The sequence below is a fragment of the Geotrypetes seraphini genome, chromosome 13, assembly GCF_902459505.1.
Source record: "Geotrypetes seraphini chromosome 13, aGeoSer1.1, whole genome shotgun sequence".
In the NCBI taxonomy this organism is placed as follows: domain Eukaryota; kingdom Metazoa; phylum Chordata; class Amphibia; order Gymnophiona; family Dermophiidae; genus Geotrypetes; species Geotrypetes seraphini.
This window is the reverse complement of record NC_047096.1, coordinates 77,828,383-77,853,510: the sequence shown is the minus strand read 5'-3', so window position 1 is coordinate 77,853,510 and position 25,128 is coordinate 77,828,383. Positions and strand designations below refer to the sequence as shown.

The following is a 25,128-nucleotide window of genomic DNA, read 5'->3' as shown; positions in this document are numbered from 1 at the left end:
GCAGCAGATGTAGAAGTTACGGCCCCTCTAGGGACAAGCGATCACAATATGATCAATTTTACCATTGGCAACGGAAAAGAGAAACCAATCAAGACTAAAACCACGACCTTCAACTACAAAAAAGGAAATTATAACAGCATGAGAACTTTGGTTAGAAAACGGCTAAAGAAGGGAATAGCAGACATCCAAACAGTTGAACAAGCATGGTCTCTACTGAAGAACACCATCATAGAAGCACAGAATCTACACATTCCGAAGATAACCAAAGGAAGGCGTAAAAAGAAAAATGGTGAACCAGCTTGGTTATCCAAAGAGGTAAAAGACGCAGTGAGGGAGAAGAGGAACTCGTTTAAAATATGGAAACGAGAAAAAACAATGGAAGCCTGGAACTGTCACAAAATTGACCAAAAAAAGTGTCACAAAGTGGTACGACACGCCAAAAAAGTCTATGAGGAGAAGATAGCGCAAGAGGACAAAAACTTCAAGCCCTTTTTTAGATATATAAAGGGAAAGAAACCAGCAAGAGAGGCGGTAGGACCTCTCGATGATCATGGAAAAAAAGGGTCAATTAAAGATGATAAACAGGTTGCAGACAGGTTAAACACATTCTTTGCCTCAGTCTTCACAAATGAGGCACTTCAATAATGCCAGACACAGGGAAGATATTCACTGGGCCCACAGAGGAAAGCCTAACAACAGTGAAGGTGACGTTGGACATGATTTACTCCCAGATTGACAAACTAAAAAGCGACAAATCCCCTGGACCGGATGGAATTCACCCGAGAGTATTAAAGGAACTTAAGGAGGAAATTGGCGAACTATTACTAATAGTGGCTAACATGTCAATTAGAACTGGACAAATACCAGAAGACTGGAGGATAGCAAATGTCATCCCAATTTTCAAAAAGGGATCAAGAGAGGATCCAGGAAACTACCGACCTGTGAGCCTCACATCGGTTCCAGGGAAAATAATTTAAACACTAATCAAAGAGAACATTGTACAACACTTGGAAGACCATAATCTAATAAGGGATAGTCAACACGGTTTCAGGAAAGGGAAATCATGTTTGACAAACTTACTACAATTCTTCGAGAAAGTGAACAAACAAATGGATGGTGGAGAACCAGTGGATATAATTTACTTGGACTTTCAGAAAGCGTTTGATAAAGTCCCTCATGCAAGGCTTATGAAGAAATTAATAAGCCATGGAATTGGAGGAGAAGTACACAGATGGATCGGCAAATGGCTTGAAAACAAAAGGCAACGGGTTAGCATAAATGGGAAATTCTCGGACTGGGAGAAAGTGACTAGCGGCGTGCCCCAAGGCTCGGTTCTTGGGCCGATCTTGTTCAATATTTTTATAAACGACCTGGAAGAGGGTACAACATCCAATATAATAAAGTTTGCAGATGATACAAAGCTATGTCAGGCGGTTGGCTCTCAAAGGGACTGCGAGGACCTCCAGAAAGATCTGAACAAGCTGGAACGTGGGTGACAAAGTGGCAGATGAACTTTAATGTAAACAAATGCAAGGTGATGCATCTAGGAAATAAAAACAAGGAATATGAGTACAAGATGTTGGGGGTGAAATTAGTAAAAAGCGAGCAAGAAAGGGATTTGGGGGTACTGATTGACAGTACCCTAAAACCATCGGCACAATGTGCGGCAGCGGCGAAGAAAGCGAACAGGATGTTGGGCATAATTAAGAGGGGGATTACGTGTAGAACGGAAGAGGTCATAATGCCACTTTATAGAACAATGGTCCGACCGCACTTAGAATACTGTGTCCAACACTGGTCTCCATACCTTAAAAAAGATATAACTCTGCTGGAAAAAGTGCAGAGGCGAGTCACGAAACTTATCAAAGGAATGGAAAATTTGACTTACAAAGATCGACTCAGGAAGCTGGGGCTGTTTACTCTTGAGAAGAGAAGACTAAGAGGAGATTTGATAAAGACTTTTAAAATATTAAAAGGATTTGATAGATTAGACCAAAAAGAAGCATTACTGAAATATTCTGATGTGACGAGGACAAGAGGACATAGACTGAAACTGAGTGGCAGCAGGTTTAGGACAAATGTCAGGAAATTCTGTTTCACACAGCGCGTGGTTGGTGCTTGGAATGCACTCCCAGAGGAGGTTGTAGAGGAGACTACTGTTCTGGGATTCAAACGCAAGTTGGATACACACCTTCTTGCATATCATATTGAGGGATATGGTAAATCCGGGTCTCCAAAAAGGAGTACCTAAAAGGGCCGCCGCGTGTGCGGATCGCCGGACTAGATGGACCTCGGTCTGATCCGGTGAGGGCGTTTCATGTTCTTATGTTTCTTTCAAATGAAATTGACTCAACTCATGTGTATTTACATCACGTAGGTTTTTAAACATATCTTATCATATGTTCCCTCTCCAGCCTTTCCTCCAAAGTATAAATATTGAGATCTTTAAGTTTGTCCCCATAATTAATGACTCATATACATTTTTTTTTTTACTGAATAGATAGAAGGTGAAATGGAACTGCTTCTTGGCAGAAGCTGTGGAGATAGTATCTGAATTGAAGAAAGCATGGAATAAGCATGCAGGATCTCAGAGAGAGGAAGGAGTTTCAGAGCTGAATAGTTGGTATGGCTGGCAGACTAGAGAGACCATATGGTCTTTATTTGCTATCATTTCCTTTGTTTCAATTACAGTTCTACATGCAACTATAAGAGTATGCAAAGGCTCAGCTATCCATCTGTGACAGCCTTAGCACTCTATAAAATACTATAAACCATTCTAGAGTCAATCTGACTCAGGCAAAAACTGTATGTTAACTAGCCAGTATGGATGCAGCATGTCAAAACACACAGAAATATGGGCCCAATATTTAACACTGAATATTATAATATCTACCCAAAATTATAATATCCCTGGAAACCGAATTGTGGAGTCCCGCAAGGCTCTCCACTATCCCCTATCCTTTTCAACATCTATATGTCCTCCCTAAAACTCCTCCACCTATCCCCCCTTGAAACAATTTACACTTATGCAGACAACATCCTCGTCCTCCTCGAGACCGATTCGAATCTCACCGACCTGTCTAAGAACATATCCTCTTGTATAATGAACCTACAATCCTGGGCCCACACTGTGCAAATGAAATTGAATGAGTCCAAAACAAGACTTCTTTGGCTCGGTCCAAAATTAGATCACCTACCTACCTCCATCCCACTACCCTCTGGCTCCTCTCTGCAGCTTGAGTTCTCGAGCAAGGTCTTGGGCATTATCATTGATTCCACATTGTCCTTCAATGACCACCTCCAATCCTTGGTAAAAAAATGCTTTTTCAGCCTTCACATGCTGAGGAAAGTTAGATCCTGCTTCCATCAAAAACATTTTACCCTCTTTGCCCAATCCATCATCCTCTCCAGATTGGACTATTGCAACTCTATCTACTTAAGCCTAACTAAGAAAAACCTCCACAGACTCCAATGGATTCAGAATGCCGCAGCCAAGCTCATCTTCGCTAAAAGTAAATTTGACCATGTCTCCCCGCTCCTGGCCAAGCTCCACTAGCTTCCGATAATCGCCAGGGTCCACTATAAATGCGCCTGTTTAACTTTCAAAATCCTATATGGTATCCTCCCTCCCTTTATCCCTCTTTCTTGGAATTCCTCAAACCCTAATACCACCAGATCCTCCCACAAATTAAAACTATCCTTCCCCTCGCTAAAAGGCATTTCCCACACAGGAAAGCTAGGGACCTCCCTCCACTTCAAAATCAATGAGCTCTGGAACAACCTTATCTCCCCTCTTCGGAACTTGAGCTCTTTCCAAGTTTTCCGCAAACATCTGAAAACCTGGCTTTTCTCAAAAAATGTAAGTCTCCCTCCAATTTAGGAATCAAGGAAACTCTTATATCTTGGCATCCCAAGTCCTCTAAATTTTCTTCACACTTCTACCGCTAACCCTCTGTTGTAGTTCCTTCCTATTTCTCCTACTGTAAACCGCGTCGAGCTCTACGAACGTGGAGATGATGCGCTATACAAACCTAAGGATTAGATTAGATTAGATTAGATTATAATATCCACCCAATTATAATGACCACCCAAGCACTATCCAGAAAGGGCCAGATTCTATATAGGATGCCTACATTAGGTACCGCTAGGTGTTCTAATGGCAGACACCTAGCGATGCCTAACTTTGGGATCTACACACAATTTTTTAAAAAAATTGGCTTTATTGGCGTGATAATTGACCGCGCCAATTTTCAGTCAAACACACAAAAATTACCAATTAAGAGTTCGATGCAGAACTGTTAGGATGCCTAACGATGCCTAAGTGGAAACACCCTCTAATGTCTAACGACACCTTCCTTAAAAGTAGGCATGGTAAGGGGCGGAGAATAGGTGTAGTTGACTTAGGCATCACTAGGTGTCTGAGTTAGGTACCAGTAAATTAGGTCAAGTAGAACCTACCTCTAGGATGCCTAAGCACACCTAGGTACTGCTAGGTGGGATTCTATTTGTTGTACCTAGTGGTTGATTGACAACTGCGCCAAGTGGCACCTACAATGTAGGAGCACTTAGGTGTATTTTATAGAATCTGGAACATAATGCCTGTGTGGTTTGGGGGCAGAGCTAAGGGTGACCCAAGAGTAACTCAGTTAACTTCCATAATTATATTATGCTGGAGTTTTATTGTATTATGGGAGGTAATATCACACCTGTGGCAGTCAGATTTTTTTTTACATGCTGGTTGCCACACCCAGATATTCAGCCTTGAGCCATAACTGGATTCCAGCACAGAAAATCTGGGCATAAAGTGGCAGTCAACACTTATCTGAGTACCCATGATGTTCAGACTGGTACTTGGATAAAGTTAGGGCAGCCATTTTGCTCTTCTAACTTTATCTGGATGGTATTTTAATTGGAATCAGGTTAATAATTATATTTCTGTGCATATCATTTCTAATCCTACCAAAGAGTTTATCAGACCCTGAAAGTCAAACAGAAGTTTGGTTTGAAGCCGGAATCAGATCTTTACTCCTGGCAGAATTCTGTGCAACTGCACAGCACAGAATTCCTCACCCTTGTGGGATGCATAGAATTTTGCGCCTGCTTTGCAGAATTCAACTCAGGCAAGGGTAGCAGTAGCTCTGCTTACTGTTTTCCCCTCCAACGCTAAGCTCCCATGGCACGAAGAGGAGGAAATGGCCTGATGCACATTTGGAAAGCATCTTACTGTGGAACAATTTGGTGATTTTCTTTGGCTTGCTTAAACCCAATTGTTTATATGAACTGTGATCCCACAGTTCACATAAACAGTCAGGTTTAAGTCTGCACAGGAGGATGAAGTGACATACTGTGCAGTGGATCATATCCCCCTTGCTATGGGAGCTCAGCAGGGAAGGGGAAGAGAGTAAGTAGATCTACTGCCATGACTGAAAATGAGAAGGGGCCAGAAAAAAAGGTGAGTGAGCAATGGGGGCAGAATAACGGAATGAGTGTGCCATGAGACGTAAGGTTTGGGAGCAGAGTAAAACGGTGAATGTGCCATGGGGGGTGGGAGCAGCAAGCTGAAGGCTTACCATAGGGAATGAGGAGGGGAAGGAAAGATACATAATTCTTCTCCCATATACAACTTCTCATTTTTTCTGCTAACCTTCCCAGCTATCACTGTATCATGTTGGTATTTAAAGGTATACACAGAAAACAACAAGAAAGGCAAGGGGGGTGTCTATTCAACCAAAAATAAGTCTTTATTAGATACAATGAGATCTATTGCTTCTAATAAACACTTATTTTTGGTTGAATAGACATCCCCGTTGCTTTTCTTGTTGTTTTCTGTATATTTCTCTAGGCGAAGAGCTCTTATGTTTGCCTGTTTGGAATTTAGAAGGAGACAGAACTGCAGTTGAATGAGAAAGGAAACTGAGGAGGCTGGAGCCTAAGAAAGGGAAATACAGGAAGTGATTTCAGAACTAATGATGGGGGAATTCTATGCAAAAACACAACAAATAAATGTTGTAGAATTTTGCTGAATTTAAAAATATTGTGCACAGAATTTTCAAACATTTTGCACAGAATTCTACCAGGAGTAGACCTTACATGAAAAATAAGAAAAAATATTTTCTTCAGAAGAACTGAAGTCAAGCACAGTGAATAGAGAAGTCTTTGCTCTCCATAGTCAGGCTTTTTAAATACTCACGTGCAGCAGTTGCTGCTCCTTCATTTACAGAGTCTGTCTTCTCACTGTGACAAGGAAGATGATTTTATTAGCTAAGTAAAACAAATTCATCCTCAAATCCATTCCTAGATGAGGAGTATTGATGAGACAATAGAAGTGTCAGGACAGGCTAAGAAAAAGCTCGTGACTCTAATGCCGAAGAGGAGAATAACAGCATTCTTTTCTAATCACATAGTTCACTCTTTTTGAACTATTACTGAGATACAAATGGTAAGATATACTGTATTCCTTCTTCCTTTCCCTATTGCTGAGTGCTAATGCTCTTTAAATACATCAGCAAGAAATGATTCTCACCTCGGCCAGAGTAAGTCAAACAGCCTTCCTTGAGTCACATGAGAAGCAGAGGTGTGTATTCATTTGCAATGATATTGGACATACCATCAAAGTTTCATACTGTTTTAGGTTGAAATGATAACTTCCCCCCCCCACCCCCAATTCTGGGTTTCCAGTGTTGGAAAGAGTGCACACTATTTCTGAAATTGTTCCCAACGTGAAAAACTGAGGGGGAAAAAAAAAAAAAAGAAAAAAATATCCTATGAACACAGGAAAATGAATAGTAAAAATTTTAAGCTGCACACCCCCAATGAAGAGTACTGGCCTCCTTAAGCCAACCTTAAACAAAGCTTCGTTCTTACCTTGGGCTCTCACTGTCTGATCCTCGTAACAATGCGCTCTGGACTAGTCCTGTCAAGCTGGCAATCTGTTTCTCCATGGCTTCCATACGCTCCCTAAGAGAAGATACAAGACATGTCCTTTGTTAAATGGAGACCTTTGTTTACCACTTCAGCAGCTGGTAACCACTGTGTATGATTATCTGTTTCTTAGCATCCCAAGTCCAATTCAATTCAAATTGTTATGTAAATGAGCCACATGTTTTTCAAATGCTAACCCCTTACTTAACACCCTGTTATCCTTATTACACGACTTGAGGAATCTAACTGTAGCAGCAATGCTGCATGCAACTCCAGTTGTTTGGGGTAGTGTCTACATTAAGTACAGTTCTGGGGATCCCATACCTCTTTGTACTGCGTGTTTTACACTATCAGGCTTGTCCAAGATAAATGCTGTTAGAGAAACTCCCAAAGCCCTATACACTGAAACATACAAATTATCCAGAATTTTTTTAATACTGTTTCATGAATATTTTACTTTTTTACACATTACCTTTGATACAATATTTATTTTTATCCTAGGTTCCTCTAGCACTTTTAGGGCTAGATTAATTGGCGCTTAAAAATTGGCACTTAATGCTATTCTTTAATGGCCACTTAAAGATGAGCATCTGTTATGGAACTAGCTAGCACTGTGTACCGATTTCAGCTCTAAAATTTGGGCACCAGGACTTACACCTGGTTTCAGTGCTCAATTTGGGCTAATATCCCCCGTATTCTATAACTGCATGCAAATTTTAGAAACACCCCTGACCCACTCATGTAATTCTCATGGCCACACCCCTTTTGGGTTACATGCTATGGGATTTGGGTGCACATTGTTATAGAACAGTAGCAAAATTTGCACCCAATTCGAAATTTTGCCCAATTGCAACTAAAACAGGCTCTAACATTTATATGATAACTACAAGCATGTTTGAATTATGGAATATACATATGTGTGCAAATGTTAAAAAAAATCCATCTAAGTGCTATTCTGTAAATATGCACGTATTTCACAGATAGGCGTACACATAGGCGAAGTCTGGATGGAATGTAGGCAGGACTTAGACATGTAATTTTATAGAAGGCTATAAGTTAGGTGTATATCTCCAGTATTTAGACATGATAACTTACACCAGTTCTAGGACTGGGATAAGTGCTTATGCCTTATTGCATATACAAATAAATAAATACACATACAAAAATAAATACACACACACACAATTATACTAGGATTCTATAAAGAAAAGTAAGCGCTTTCCTTTCTAGAATAGGTGCCACATAGGATTAGCATCAGTATGCATAAAACTATTTTGTTAAAATACATTACCAGATACTGGTAATTCAATCTTGATTAAAATTACCTTGTTTCCACTTCTTTAGTTGGTATAGGAGGACTGAACCCTGATAGGGGGCGTTCTCCAGATCCTTGGAACAGGTCTTGGGGCCCTGAGGTGCTGGAATTCCTGGATTTGACTGGGCTTTCCATAAACACAGAAGAACAAGAATCTTTGCGAAAGGACTGGCGGACTGGAGATGATCTGCTTGGAGACCCTGAGTAAGGACTATGGGGGCTCTGTCCCTGCTGCACATCCATTAATCTCCCATCTGGCATCTTCTGGGGTGAAGAAGGTGGCATCCTGAATCCCATGCTGGGGCCATAGGCATCGCTATAGATTTGGGCATTTGGCTTATACAGGCTGTCTTCCAGTTCCGTTTGAAGGGCAGCAGCAGAATATGTGCTTAGGGACCTGACAGAACCTCGTTTGTAAAGCCCTCCTGGATAGGGAAAAGGATCTCCCATGCCTGCAAGAGACTGAGTGGATGTGATGCTGAGTCTACCCTCATGTACCATGCTGTATGGGTCAGCATAGAGTCCTTCATTCTTCACAAGGACCATATTTTTATTGGCGAGATCTTCATCTGGTTTCACATCTCGACGCTCCAGAATAGCGCTAGGACTGGGCGAGACTCCTTGAGAAGATGGAAGGTTAGAAAGACGCTCTCCATGATGCACTGGACTGCCAGCATAGGAAGGTGGGCGTCCACCACTGTAAGACATACGGGACCTGGAAGGAGAGGACGACTGGAGCACAGGAGGTGGGGATCCAGAGGTGAGGTGTGCAGCAGGTGACATGTTATTTAATCGACGTGTTGGGGAAGAATCTCTGGAACTATATACCATCTCCCTCTGCAAAAATGAAGTCAAGGTAGTTAGTACACTAGTCAAAAGACATTACAACTTCTAAATGAGATCAGGTTAGGCCTCTCCCCCAATGGCAAGGGTCCCCCTCAAAAAATTCATCTCTTCTTTTCCTCAATTTTCTGAGTCAGTCCACAAGTCCCTACCACTTTAAGTGCATTTACAATTAATAAAATAATCCACTGAACATTAAGAACATAAGAATAGCCTTACTAGGTCAGACCAATGGTCCATCAAGCCCAATAGCCCGTTCTCACGGTGGCCAATCCAGGTCACTAGTACCTGGCCAAAACCCAAGGAGTAACAATATTCCATGCTACTGATCCAGGGCAAGCAGTGGCTTCCCCATGTCTCTCTCAATAAAAGACTATGGACTTGTCCTACAGGAAATAGTCCAAACCTTTCTTAAAACCAGCTATGCTATCCGCTGCTGTTGTTTTGTTTGCTATCATTACTCTCCCCATCATAGCCCCATCTGAAGTCTTCCTCTTCCTACCTATCATCCCAATAGCTCCCTTCTTCTTTTCCTTCTTTCCCCTCACAGATCTTCTCCTTCCTGCCTCTCCACAAATCTAAGCTTCTCTCTCTGCCTCCCCACAGTCCCTTCTTATCTCTACTGCCTCCTATCTCTTCCAGCTAGACCCTTCCTTCATATCATCTCGTTTGTCTGGACTCATGACTAGTAGTAGTGGAAAGCAGGCTGCAGCAAGAAAAAAAAAAAAGTGTGGGGGCCTGTGAACTGAAATGTCAACTAGCTTGGTCCTCATATAGGTCCTTGTTAAAAGAAGTCAATGTGGGAGGAAGTGACCAATGTCATAGGGCCCATACATATGTGCAGTTCCCTGCTCTGTGATGTTTTTTTTTTCCTCCTTTGGCTGCCATTACTTAAAAAGACACCTGTCAAGCTCTCATCATTGATTCACCCACATTGCTGGGAGCTGCTGGGGAAGAACTGACACTATTGCTCAGATAACGTGAAGTAACTATGAGAAAGTGACAGACATAATTAGAGTTACTACTTGTCACTTATATAGCGCTGAAAGGCATATGCAGTGCTGTACATTTTGACATTTATAAGACGGTCCCTGCTCGGAAGAGCTTACAATCTAACTTGGACAGACAGATATAACATATAAGGTTGAGGATGCAGAACCCAAGGTGAGAAGAGTTAGGAGTCGAAAGCACTCTCTAAGAGTTAGTGGTAAGTTTGGGATTAGAATTTAACCACTCAATATTCAAAGCAATTTAATCAGGCAGGAGAGACTCCTGCCGTCAAATCACTTGTGGCCACCTAACCTCTAATAATCAGTGGCACCTAACTTGACAGTGCCACTAAATATTAGCACTAACCACCCTGCACTGCTAAAGCTAAGATTCCAAAATGGCTGTCGTAACTTTAGCCACAGAGCTAACCGGGCACCCGTCCAAATATTGGATAGTACCCAGTTAACTGCCAGATAACGGTTTAGTTTCTGGGTCCTCCAAGTTCCGATCTCCTCTCCCTCCCCTCAAATGGGGAGCCTGAAGCAAATGGAGCCTCAGTTCGAGTCCCTATCTCCCAACCCAGGCTACTTTGAATCTCCCTGGAGAACTAGGGGGTCCTAAAGACAGGAGTGGGGCCCACTCATTCCTGCCTGCTGTGGCTCTAGCCTCAAAATGACTGCTGCAATCCCTAGCAGCAGTCTTGTTCAATGGGGGTGGGGTGGTGTGGAGGAGGAACTGGAGGGCGTAAAGAAACTTGCTCCTACTTATGCAGGTCCCAGATGATATTCCAAGGACATCAGACTAGTTTGTAGGAAAACAAGACCAGATCTCTTCTGGAATACAGTGTCACAGTCTCTCCCCCCATCCTCTACAAAAACACCACTTCGATGATAATCAGATGGAACAAAACTTTAAACAATACCCTAGACACCATAGCCCCCATCCAATCACGCAAAATAAAACTAAATCAGTCTTCAACCTTGTTTACGGAGTCTTTATGATCCGACAAACAACTCTGCAGACATCTAGAGAGGAAATGGAGAAAGAGCAAAATGTCGGAGCATAGAACACAGTGGAGAACAGCAATAAACAAGTATAAGGACAATATATATGAAGCCAAGAAAAACTACTATGCCAATAAAACAACCGACAGCAAAAAACTGTTTCACCTAGTTCAACAACTGACATCCCTTCCGAACAAAGAATCTGCACATCACCCGAACAAAATTTCAGCTCAAGTCCTAGCGGATTTCTTCCTCAACAAAGTCAAAGCAGTTCAAACAGAAGTATCAAAAACAACCATCCCAAGCATTCTCCAACCTTTCACCTCAGAATACTATGAGCCCATTAAAGTTGACCAAATCTGGACCTCCTTCATTAACCTCACCGTCCCCGATACCAAAAATCTGGGCAACCATCAATAAATTAAAACTGAACGCCACCAAAGCCAAAGCCATTGGTTTCCACACTGTGTAACAAAACACTATGACTTATGGCACCCTCCTATCTGGCCTCATCTTCACAATGGAGAAATCCACCAAAGTGCTTGGATATATCCTAGATGACACTCATGATGGAACCACAAATCTCTAATCTTTGAAAAAAAGACTATGTATACTATGCGACAACTGCGTCTCACAAGGCCATACTTTCACTCACATCATTATGCTCAGATTGTCTGGATGATGGTTATGCCTGCAACTCCGCTTACAAAATGCAGCTCATCCCAGAACACCGCCGTAAGACTGATTTTCAAACTAAAGAAATGTGATTCAATCTCAACCTTCAACAAACAACTACACTGGCTTCCAATATCATCCCGGATAAACTTAAAAATTTCATGCGCCTAAGTTTTTACATAGGCAACGCTAGCTGCGATTCTGTAAATAGCACCCAAGCATGGTTGACACACAGCCAGCGCCATTTTTCTAGGAACTGGTCGACTTAGGTGCTGTTTATAGAATCAGCCCCTTAATGTACATGCTATGGAAGTTGTGTGGATATTAACAGAATAGCGCTTAGGTAGATTTGGACATTTGTGCACAGACCATTATTATAAATAATTATGCATAATGGTGAAGTTTCTGGAATTCTGTGGATTACAGGACCCGGAGGCAACATGGATTCACTAGAGATAGGTCTTGTCAGACAAATACAGTATGATCAAGTTCTTTGACTGGGTAACCAGAAAATTGGGTAGATGGAGTGCACTATATGTGGTGTATTTAGATTTTAGCAAAGCCTTTGACAGTGTTCCACACAAACATCTAATAAATAAACTGAATTCCGTTGGGATGGGTCCCAAAGTGACGGGCTGGGTCAGGAACTGGTTGAGTGGAAGGTGAAAGAGGATAGTGATCAATGGAGATCACTCTGAGGAAAGGGATGTTGCCAGTGGTGTGCCTCAAGGTTCTGTTCTTGGGTCTGTTCTTTTTAACATTTTTATAAATGATATTGCTGAAGGGCTGTTGGGCAAGATTTGCCTTTTTGTGGATGATACCAAAATCTGCAATAGAGTAGACACCTCAGATAGTGTGAATAACACGAAGAATGACCTGGCAAAGCTTGAAGAATGGTCTGAAATCTGGCAGCTAAAATTGAATGCTAAGAAATGCAAGATCATGCATTTGAGCTGCAAAAACACGATGGAACGGTACAGTTTAGGGGGTGAAGAACTTATGTCCATGACAGAAGAGCGGGACTTGGGTGTGATTGTATGTGATGATCTTAAGGTGGCCAAACATATTGAAAGGTGACAGCGAAAGCTAGAAGGATGCTAGGGTGCATAGGGAGAGGTATGGCCAGTAGGAAAAAGGAGGTATTGATACTCCTGTATAAGACTCTGGTGAGATCTCATTTAGAATGTTGTGTACAATTTTGGAGGCTGAACCTTCAAAAAGATATAAAAAGGATGGAGTTGGTCCAGAGGAAGGCTACTAAAATGGTGCATGGTCTTCATCATAAGGCGCATGGGGACAGACTTAAAGATCTCAATCTGTATATTTCGGAGGAAAGGTGGGAGAGGGGAGATATGATAGAGACGTTTAAATACCTATGTGGTGTAAATGCGCATGAGTCGAGTCTCTTTCATTTGAAAGGAAGCTCTGGAATGAGAGGGCATAGGATGAAGTTAAGTGGTGATAGGCTCAGGAGTAATCTAAGGAAATATTTTTTTTACTGAAAGGATGGTAGATGCGTGCAACAGTCTCAAGGAAGAAGTGGTGGAGATAGAGACTGTGTCTGAATTTAAGAAAGCATGGGATAGGCACATGGAATCTCAGAGAGAGGAAGAGATCATGGTTACTGAGGGTGGGCAGACTGGATGGGCCATTTGGCCTTTATCTGCTATCATGTTTCTATGCTCACAGACAACAACCCCAGGGGGGTTTAAAGCTTAAGTCATACAAATATAGATTGTTCACTTGTGATTACTGACTGGCATTACATTCTAAACCCAGGAGCTGAATACTTTTAAAAGGGAGATAAAACCTCATACTAACATAACAGCGACTAGCAAAGTAGAAATCCAAGCTGTTTTTAGCATCATCACTGGCAAAAAAATTCCCTTAACGACAGCCCCAGGCTTAAAAATGCAAACTGCCCGTATACAATGAGAGCTTCTAATTATGTATGTAATAGGCACATAAATGTTGGTGCCTATGTTATAGAATTTCCCCCACATGGAGTAATCTTATAGAACAGCATTTCACAGTTGTCCTGGGGATATATGTGCATATAAAGTAGGTATTGGGAACACACAGGGCAAATTCTATACAGGGCGCCTATCTTAATTAGTAAATTGGCTTCAATTATGAGCTTTAAACAAGCTCATCATTGGAAAAAATAAAAATTAATTGGGCGGCAGGCACCTATCTTCTTAGGCATGATTCTACAAAAGATAGGTACCTATGGCATGGCACCTAGTGGCATCTAACAGTAAAGTAGGCGTGGTTTGGGGGTGGACAGTGACTTAGGCGTTTCTATACAGGACTTAGGTGTCTATAATATAGGACTTTAAATACGTGGCCTACATTACAGGCACCTATGTTTTAAGTGAGGTGCCGCTAAGTGCAATATCTTTTTAGACGCCTGTTACAGAATCTGGGCCACATTGCTTACTTTTAATGTGACTCCCAAAAAGAAGTGTAAACGCCTGCAGAACTGGGACAAATCCTTCTTTATTTCAAATGAAAGACCCGACACTGCCAATGTTTCGGCTCTTGGCCTGCCTCAGGGGTCTACAACATACAAAATTTTATCATGAAGTTGCGAGAGGTAATTTTGTAGACCCCCTGAGGCAGGCCAAGAGCCGAAACATTGGCAGTGTCGGGTCTTTCATTTGAATAAAGAAGGATTTGTCCCAGTTCTGCAGGCATTTACACTTCTTTTTGGGTGTTATTGTGCTTTGTTGTGTATTTGGATTCCCCTTTTCTGTCTGTTGTATTGGACTACTCTTATGTGATACAGATGTAGGGATTTTTGGAGGCAGATCAGTGATAATACTATATTTTTTTAAATACATGCAGATTTGCCTACTTTTACCAGCACATATATACACAAAGTTAATTTTGTCTTAAAACAGAAACAACTTTGTGCAGCAGCTATGGGAAGCTGATTTTTTATAGAAACATATATTGCCCTGTTATAAAATTCATTTTATAAGACACAGTGGAACTTACAAACAAGCCAGGACAAATACACAAGCATTCACTCTCAACTGCAACTCAATCTTATAGTAACAGAGATTGCATTTATTGAGTCAAATCACATGTGATAATTTCATGAAGCTGATATCACCCAATGAAATTCATGCAGACGCTCTCAGTGGAGCTTAATCTGGATTAAAATGCAGTCCCAGAGTGAAATCCTAGTGTCTCGGACTATGTCAATCATTCTCATTATGGGCTAATTTTCAAACTTGCACCTGCCTAAGCTCTCATTGTATACGCGTGAATATATTAAGCAATATTCCAGATCACATGGGCCCTGAGCAGCTGGTGTTTAGCACAAACACGATGAAAGCATTAAGCGAGAGTGCTGCCGGTCTCAAAAGCTCATTGCTAGCAAAATCCAAAGCCTTCAGTCAACAGTTACACCAGAGCTAAACAGTACAGCAGGAAAACGTACGTGATGAACATCCATATTCCAGTTATTGCCCCTCCCAAATGTTCTTGCTTTACTTCTCCATTCTTGAACCTCCTGTATGAGCTGCTGCTCTGCAACTGAGATCTACTAAAATTCAAACTAGCTTGTTTATTTATTTAGGGTTACCAGATGTCCGGATTTCCCCGGATTTTCCTCTTTTTGAGGACATGTCCGGGGGTCTGTCCGGGTTTTGAAAAGCTTGGAACAAATCACTGTCGGGCAGGAGCATATCCACGCATGTGCGGATGCCACACGATGACATCACATGCATACACATGTGCGTGTGACATCGTGTCGTTCCTGCCCGACGAGAGCAGGCAGCAGGAGGTAGGGCTATGGCAGGATTGGGGACGAGACTGGGGCGTAATGGGTAGAACTGGGTAGGCCTGGAGTGAGTCTAGGGGTCTGGATTTTCCAAATGGGAAATCTGGTAACCCTATGTTTATTGCTCCACTACTAACCTCTTGCCATTCATTTTCCTAAACACTAAACTGTGAATGAAAACAGTGTTGACCATTTTCATCTTTACTAAGTACATGTGGAGTGGCATTTTAGAAAGGACAGACAACTTGAATATAGACTTCCCAAGTCAGTACATAACAAATGGGCATCCATCTTACATGTATTTTAGACCAGGATACCACTTTTCTATTACACATTTTATTTATTTATTTAAAAAATTTCTAACCCACTTAATCCTTCGCAGTTTACAAACTACAAACATAATTTGACATACAAAAATTAAAAAACACACGGCATAATGTATCTAAAATTCATCTCAACCAGTACTATAATCCAATCAGCTAAAAGCCTCCACAAACAGTTTGTGGATGGATGCCCATGTGCCGGAAATGTCCAGCATGAACTTCCAAATTATGAACATGGAAAACAAAGGACATGGATGTCTATGTACTGAGAAGTAGCTTGATGGTTAGAGTAGTGGGCTGGGAATCAGGAGGGCCCAGGTTCAAATCTCACTTCACGTGCTTGATTTTTTTAAAATTTTATTTATGATCCCTACAGACTAGAAAAATGCTTTCTGTAGCTGAATGTATACCACTTCACAATGTTCAGGCATCTCTTATTTAGGTATAGTAGATATTTTTCTGTCCTTAGAGAGCTAACAATAAAAAAAAACAAAAAGAGCTGAAGTGGCATTTGAACTGGAGCTCCTGGGTCTTAGTCCACTGCATTAACCATTAAGTGGCTACTCAGATCTGCTCTGTTAAGAATATCCACAGTACCTGAAGCGGTCATAGATCCTGATATGTCTTGCTTGTTTCACATTATGGGGAGAGGAAAGGGACAGCCACCACTGGGGGATTAGAGAAATGACTTGCCTTAATCCCTTCAGTGGACTGTTCTCAATTAGAGCATCTTTCTGTAACCTGGACATCCAAGTATTAGGTCTAAATAATGTTCACCTTCTTAGACATGGATGTCCCTTCCCTTTCTGTGATCAGAGCTGGACATCCGTATTTTTCCCCCTTCCTAGTACCTCCCAAACATACCCAGCCCATATCCCCTTGCCATATGGACATACTGAAGTGTTAGATGCCCATAATTTATTTTATTTATTTGTTTAGATTTTTATCCCATTCTCCCAGTAGCTCAGAACAGTCTATAAGCAAACATTCACACTGGAGTATATTTGGACATACAAGACTTTACAGTAGTTTTAAATACTTGAACATACAAGACTATACAGTAGTTTAAATACATGGATTATATAGCAATTTAAGAACAGTAGTTTAAATACAAGGACTATACAATAAATTAAGTACAGGTTAAGAGTGGACTATACAGCAATTTAAGTAGGAGATTGGAATGGAGAAGGGAGGGTAGGGGGGGTTAAGGGGATGAGGCGTAGACTGAGGTGAATTTTAGTTGAAGAGGAGGGTCTTTACCATTTTCCGGAAGGTCATTAATGAGTTCTGTAGTCTGATTTGTGGGGGGAGTTGGTTCCAGAGTTGGGGGATGAAGTGGCTGTAGAAGCATTTGCGGGTGGTTTCTGAGAGGAGGGTACCTTCCTGTGGGGATGCATAGGCGTTTCTCCATTTCTGAGCAAAGGGTGTAGGTGGGGATGTATATGGTTAGCTTAGATTTTATGTAGGAAGGGGTGGTGGCGTAAATTATTTTATGCGCTATTACCAGGGCCTTGAATGCGCAGCGTTGGCTAATTGGGAGCCAGTGTTCAGCGCGGATTGCTGGGGAGATGGGATCATGGTAGGAGGCAGATTGCTGCATTTTGAACCCGTTGGAGGCGCTTGAGATCTTTATTGGCTACTCCATTAAATAGGGAGTTGCAGTAATCCATTCTGGAGAGGACATATGCATAGAGGATTTGGGCTAGGTCAGGTGAGAAGATTTAGGGTTTGATTCTTCTCAGTTGGCGGAGGTAGTAGAAGTATTGAAGACTACTTGAGATATGCGGGTGGATAGGGATAGGTGGCTGTCTAATGTTACTCCTAGGCTGCGTACTTGATCTTCTGCTGTTAGTAAAGTGGAGTCCCATGATAGTGTTGGGCGTGTGTATTTCGTGCTTTTTTTTCTTATCCATAAAAGTTCGGTCTTGGAGGCATTCAGTTGTAGTTTGTTGTCTGTCATCCAGGTTTTCATGTCAGAGAGGCAGTGTTGGAGGTTAGCGATTTGGGACGATCGGTTTTCGCCTAGTGGGATGTCATCGGCATAGGAGTGGATTTTAACATTGTACTTCTGGGCAATATCAATGACAGGTCTGATGTAGAGGTTAAATAGGAGGGGGGGATAGAAGGCCGCCTTGGGGAACGCTGTATTTGATAGGCTTGGATTTAGATTTGTGTGCCCCTAATAGGACAGTTTGGGTCCTTTGATGGAGGAAGGAGGTGAACCACTGGAAGGCAGAGTCCTTGATTCCAAGGTCATAGAGTCTAGATATGAGGAGGCGGTGGTCGACAGTGTCAAAGGCCACACTGAGGTCAAGTAGGACTAGTAGGGCATTGCTGCCTTTGTCGAGTATCTACCAGCTGTCGTCGATGATATCTAGGAGTACTGACTCTGTGCTGTGGCCTGTTCGGAAGCTGGATAGAGCAGCTTGTTCTTCAATAAAAGGGTGTAATCGGTGGAGCACAATTTGTTCTAGAAGTTTGGAGACAAATGGGAGGTTGGAGACCGGGTGGTAGTTGCCGGGTTCGTTAGGGATGAGGGTGGGTTTTTTTGAGAGTGGGTTTGATAATAGCCAACTTTCAGCTGAGAGGTACTGTCCTTGTGGAGAGGGAGGAGTTAATGATGGGAAGGATGGATTCTGGCCATGGCGTCTTCTGTGGACAGTAGGAAGCTGGATGGGCAGGGGTTGAGGATGGTGCTGGAGGGCTTGAGTTCTCTTAGGGTTTCAAGAACCTCAGCATGGGTGGCCATATGAAGTTGGGGGAGAGTGGTAGAGGATGGGGTATTTGGGTTGGGCTGGGGGTGTGCAAGAGAGGGGTTGGTGTTGGTATCAAGATTATTGCGGATGGTTTGTACTTTGGACTGGAAGAAGTTCAAGAGAGTCTCACTATCAAGTTCTGTTGGGTTGTTGTGGCTTTTTCCTTGGGCGTTGGTGAGGAGTTGGTTTGTGAGGGCGAACAGTTGTTTGGATCTAGCAGGGGCTATTTGTAGGAGGTGAGTGTAGTAGGCTTTCTTCGCTTCTAGGATGACAGCTTTGTAGGTGACAGATGTGTTTTCCCAGTGGGCTTTGGTTTCTGAATTTGGGTGTTTGATCCAGTTTCTTTCTGCTTTCCTCAGTGATCGTTTTATGGATCGAAGGTCACTGGTACCAGGGAGCAGGTGTTTTATTGGTGGTTATTCGTGTTGTTTTTGTCTGGGCGAGGCTGTTATAGAGGGATTTGATGTTGGAATGCCACATGGAGGCTGCTAGGTCGATGAGTGGGGATGTTGGGTGCAAATTTTGTTTAGGTTGCGAATGCCTGCGGCCATAGCTAAAGGGTTGACTGATTTAGGGAGTTGGAGTCGGGTGGGTGGGGTAGGGTCTATCCGCGGAGCTAGGGTAGTTTCGAGTGGTAGTTGGAATTCAATGAGGTGGTGGTCTGACCATGGGACAGGTGTAGTGGTTTTAAATAATCCAGATTTGGATAGCCATGGAATATGGACATCTAAATGCCATTTTTCCAAAACAAGAATAGAGCTTCTAAAATAACCACCATAATTTGCAGCTGCTTTCTTGGTTAGTCATAAGAGGGTAATAACCATGCTGGATCAGATCAATGGTCCATTTAGCTAAGCACCCTGATTCCATAGTAGCCGATCCAGGTCACAAGTACCTGGTGGTATTCTTCTCTGCACTATTTGCCCCCTTTTCTCTGTGTCCTGGTTTCTGATGTGTGTGTGCCTGTCTCCTCCTTCTTCATTTTTTCCCTCTACCCATAGCATCCATCTTCTTTTCAAATAAGCAATGCCAGAGCACATCCATGAGCACAATCTAGGAGTTTAAGGAGAGGAACAAACCCATGCCAATCTCACTCCAACCTGAAATGGTAACAATGCTCTCTACTTACCCTCAGATCCCCATTGGAAATGTGTGAAGCTGGGAATGAGGCATAGAGGGGTTCCTTGCGGTAGATCTTAATAATGCTTCTGTCCTGGATATCCCTAGAAAACAACAATGATAAGATTGACATATTTGCAGGATGTCTTCCATGAATATAAGATCCAAAATCATTTCACAGATCTAAGGTACAACGATGAAGACATTTATGCGATATAATGTGGTTCTTGGAAGAATAATTTATATTGGATTGGGTTTAGCTATAATTATGCATATAAAAACCTCTCTATACTGTACACCTCTCTTTTATCTCCTCTCTCCAACCTGGTACAGACTTATGAATGTAATTACTAATATGCATTAATATGTTAACATACATTGATATAAATCAATACTTTCATAAGACCTCATACACCCAGGGCCTTACTCGAATTTCTTTCGTGCCCTTACTTGGGTAGTGTATTCATCATTGGTCTAATTTTCTTTGTCTATTTAATTATAATTTTTAGGCAGTTATGTCAACAAATGAGTATATGATGGAGTATAAAAAAGAGCACTTAACTTCAGCCCGACGGTTACCCAACCATTTCACTATTTAGTTTCTTCAGGGACCGTACTTCTTTTCTCTTATCTGTCATTAACCACTCTACACATCAGCCTTCATGATAATTTTGTGTACCTCCAGGTCAGAGCACTCAGGTGCCTCCTGCTGTTGACTCCTTTTGCCCCGGGCACATGGGTTCTCGGCTTGATCCTCAGCAATCATTCAGGTCCTCAGCATGGCTGCGGCGGTGACAGGAGCAGGGCATGTGCTCTCCTCCTCCTCCTTCTCTTTCCCTTTGCTGCGGCTGATGTGTGGAGTGCTTAATGACAGATAAGAGAAAAGAAGTATGGCCCTGAAGAAACTAAACAGTGAAATGGTTAGGTAACTGTCGGGCTGAAGTTAAGTGCTCTTTTTTATACTCCATCATATATTCATTTGTTGACATAACTGCTAAAAATTATAATTGAATAGACAAAGAAAATAAGACCAATGATGAATACACCACCCCAGTAAGGGCATGAAAGAAATTCGAGTAAGGCCCTGGGTGTATGAGGTCTTATGAAAATATTGGTTATATTGTATGAGTTTGCTCTCTTTAGTGGTTTATATTTACTAGTTATTTTTTTGAGTGAACTGCAGTTGTTTTTCTCTGTGTAGTTTGGAACATACATTGATATAACACACATATTGAACCTTATTTATTAAAATGCTCTAAGATGTAGCAGTTAATATGAATTTATAACCAAAACTAAAGCAAGATAGCTGCAAAGTCTCTGTGGTAACTTTTAGGGGCATTCAAAACATTTGGTCTGTCAGTTAATGCAAAGAAAAGAGTGTGTTTTGTTGTTTTTTTAAAACTGTATATTCAATCAATGACAGACAGACAATATGGCACAGTTAACATTACCTAACTGTGCCATATTATCTTCTGCATTAACTACCTACACATTCATTGTAAGGACAGTCTCCATGCATTCTTTATTATGTGGTTAATGTGGAAGTTACCACATGGTGGTTATTCTAGTATGAGCAATAACCCAAAATAAAGAACTCCTACTATATATACACGGTAACATAGGTAAGGCTAGACTCAATCAGGGCACTGGTCTTTGACCCAAGGGCCGTCGCGTGAGCGGACTGCTTGGCACAATGGACCACTAGTCTGACCCAGCAGTGGCAATTCTTATGTTCTTAATATAAACAACAATATTATAGTGGTTCACGGCAGCTATGATCAAAAGTCCACTGCATATATGTTGCCAAACAGATGGTTAACATACAAGAGTTCAAAAAAAGTAGAAAAAAAGAGATGTTAATGAGCTGTTTGGCAACATATATGCAGTGGACTTTTGATCATAGCTGCCGTGAACTACTATAATATTGTTGCTTGTATTACTGGTTATTCTGGTATCACACTGTCAGCACTTGGTAATTCCCAACTCAGCAGCTAACACAGCTTAGCAAATAGGATCCATTAATAGACATTAATCCTTACACAGTAAGCTCTCTGGGGCCAGGATACACAGTAACTTGAATGTCAAGTCTATATAACAGGGTGCTTACAGTTACACACCATTTGCACGTGTAAATGCACAGAAAACTGGCACATACACAAGTGAAAGCAAATTGATAAGGCTGTGCATAAGTTGCATAGCATGTAAATGTAAGTGGACATTCACATGGGCAGAGCAAGGGAGGAGCATGGGGTGGCTGACACACACATGCACAAATTACAGAATACACTATGTTATGCATACCGTTGCTGCATTTAGGTGCTTGCAGATGCATCAGATCTATGGCTGGTTTAACTGTGGGTATGCAAAATATTAGGCAGGTCAATGCTGGGTTATGCTAGTATTCTATAATGGAATCTGGTTCCCCATAGGAGGCAATTCGATAAGTGGGTGCAGGTAACCCGATGCCCTGCAGAGAGTCTATTCTATAATGGCAACTGGGTGCTCAAATGCAGCAAGGGTGTGCATAACAATATTCTGTAAGTTACGCGCATAACTGGAAGCTGTGCCCATTCTCTGGTCATGCACACTCCCTCCTTATATCTGAACGTTATTAGCACTTGTGTGTAAATGCTATTTTTACCGGCATTTTTATACCTGCCCAGGGTCGCAAGGAACCATGCAGGGATTTGATCCCACAACCTCAGGGTGCTAAGGCAGCAGCTTTACCACTAGGCCACTCCTCACTTGTCCTTATAGTACTCATCCATTCTGCCTAGTAGAGTTGAAAGGCCAATATCTGCTGCAGTGGATGTTACTTGCCCCATTGTTTCTTAGGGTAAGCACAAGAGTCAATTCATAGCTCTTTTGCATGGAGGCGCTCCATTCTGGTTTCCTTCCTTTTGCTGTCTCTATTTATCCCACTCCTTTCTGAATTCTAGAACTATTCTTATTTATTTAATTAATTCGATATATATCCCATCTTCCCAAGGAGCCAGAACGGTTTACATGGTAACATACATAACAGTTAGCAAACAAGACACATAACAGTTAACAACAAGGAACAGAAGACTAAGGCGATAGGGTACAGTGAGATGAGTCTAGTCCAGTGGTTCTGGATTAGCAGACACTTGGAACCTAAGCCTGCACAGGAATAGAGAGTCAATGTGTGCAAAGGGAGAGAATCAGTTAAATATCTATTAAGAATACTGTGGTTGGGGAGTAATCATATGAATGCTAGCTTGTCCTGAGGAGTCAGGTGAAGAGGTAGGTTTTTATTGCTTTCCTAAAGCTCAAAAGTCTATTAAGAGATGATCTTCGTCTGGCACTTTCTAGTTTGAGGTTCCGACCAGGGGGTATTTGAAGACACATTTCCTCCTGGGAGCGGAGGGATCTGTTTGGGATATAAGGTGGGAGTTTGGTTGATATGTAGCCAGGCGCCATGTTGTGTGAGGGCTTGAACGCAAGCACTAAGACTTTGAAGATGCAATGTTTGGCTAAGGGTAGCCAGTGGGCCGACGCTGACTGGCTTGGGATATTGAATCACAGATGAAGGTTCTTCAGTAGTCCGATTGCTGTGTTTTATATACGTTGGAGATGCTTAATATTTTTGCAGTGAGTCTGTTGAATAATGGGGTGGCAGTAGTCCATGCAGGAGAGGATGAAGGCATACAGAAGTTGTGAAAAGTCCAGTTTAGAGAAATAGTTTCTTATTTTCCATAGTTATCGTAGATAGTAGAACGAAGGTGAGACCACTTGTGAGATATGGTCGGTAAGTAATAAGTTAGAGTTAAGAAGTACCCCTAGGCTGTGGATATGGTCATTGGCAATTATGGTAGATGATTCCCAAAGGAGAGAAGAGCATTTGTAGGTGCAATGTTCTTTATGGATCCAAAGGAGTTCAGTTTTTGTGGTGTTTAGTTGGACCTTGTTTGCGGACATCCAGATTTTAATTTCTGAGAGACAGTTTTGTAGTTTTGAAATCTGGGAATCATGGTTGACTCCTAGTGGTAGGTACTGTTGGATGTCATCGGCAAAGGTGTGAATCTTGATTTGGTGTTTGTGGGCTATATCCCGGGACAGGCGTAATATAGAGATTTAACAGCAGAGGGGATAGTAGCGCTTGATCAGCTTCAGCTTTGATAGGGTATTATCAAGTAGCACACATTGGGATCCTCCTCCACCACCTCCTTTGGGAGGGTATTCCAAAATATTGTTGTACCATTATGGGCAATTCTTACAGAATGAAGTTGATGTAAACTGTTGTAAATATTTCCCACCACACCACCACCTTGTGAAAATCAATTGCTGCTATGGGATACGTGCAGAAACAGATGATTTTGATACACTGTTTATAAACTGTTTTCACTGCAGAAGACTGAATTCTGATAAAGAACTTGGTACACTTCCCCCTCCCCATTCGCGGTTTCGGCAATCTCGATTTCACATATTCGTGATTTTTTGGGGAGGGGGAAAAAAAGAAAACCCCCCCACAGTTTAGCCTTCCCCCCGGCCTTACCTGGTGGTCTAGCGGGCTTTCGGGGCAGGAGCAATCTTTCTACACTCCTGCCCCATGTAGATCGCCAATAGGAAATGGCTGTGGGGAGTTCCCGTCGTAGTCTCGAGAGACTATGGGAACTCAGGCAGCTATTTCCTATTGGCGATCTGCACGGGGCAGAGGCGTAGGAAGATCACTCCTGCCCCGAAAGCCAGCTAGACCACTAGGTAAGGCCGGGGGGAAGGCAGGAGGGAGGCGGGGGTGGGTCCAAGCTGGACCAGAAGATATTCGCTGTATTTCACCGGCTCTGCCCCTATCCCCCACGAATCCGGAGGGAGAAGTGTACTACTAAAAGGTTACAGCAGTCAATTGTTGAACGATATAGAAAGGTTGTAACAAAAATAGCCTTGATGTGCTGCTATGCAAGATCTGAGCAACAGGAACTGTGGATTGTAAGCCAGGCAGCGGATAACCATGCTTGATTCGCACACAAGAGTACATTGATGTTGTACATGATTTTGTACTGAGCTAGGAGGACGGACCGCAAACACATTAAACTCACCAAATAGCAAGAAAAGCAAGAATATCTCAAACAACTGTGGTTAGGATAATTCATGATGATCTGAAATTAAAGTGTCTTAAAAATAATTGTGCTCAAGAGTTAGCTTTACACAACAAAGACACGCCTGAAATGGTGCAAGCAGCTTTTGACCAAGTACCTGGAGCACAGTATAAGCCTTATCTGGTTAACAGATGAAAAGATATTTAAAATAGTTCCTCCGATTAACACACAGAATGATCACTTGCACATGTCTTCAACAACACTGGCATGTGATGTTAATGCCAAACACCTACTACGGACCCGCCCGCACGTCAACCAATTAGTCATGGTCTCAG

The 25,128-nt window shown here is 42.1% G+C and overlaps 1 protein-coding gene across 17 annotated transcripts in view; it reads right to left on the bottom strand.

Moving 5' to 3' along the window:
* SRCIN1 (SRC kinase signaling inhibitor 1) overlaps window positions 1-25,128 on the bottom strand; it is a 223,107-nt gene that overhangs the window by 118,768 nt on the left and 79,211 nt on the right. For all 17 annotated transcript variants that reach the window (XM_033918285.1, XM_033918280.1, XM_033918282.1 and 14 more), the window contains 4 exons: window positions 19,747-19,840; window positions 8,247-9,073; window positions 6,865-6,957; window positions 6,191-6,234 (listed from right to left, as the gene is read on the bottom strand). In XM_033918285.1, coding sequence (XP_033774176.1) covers window positions 6,191-6,234; window positions 6,865-6,957; window positions 8,247-9,073; window positions 19,747-19,840 — 1,058 coding nt within the window. The remainder of the gene's footprint in view (window positions 1-6,190; window positions 6,235-6,864; window positions 6,958-8,246; window positions 9,074-19,746; window positions 19,841-25,128) is intronic.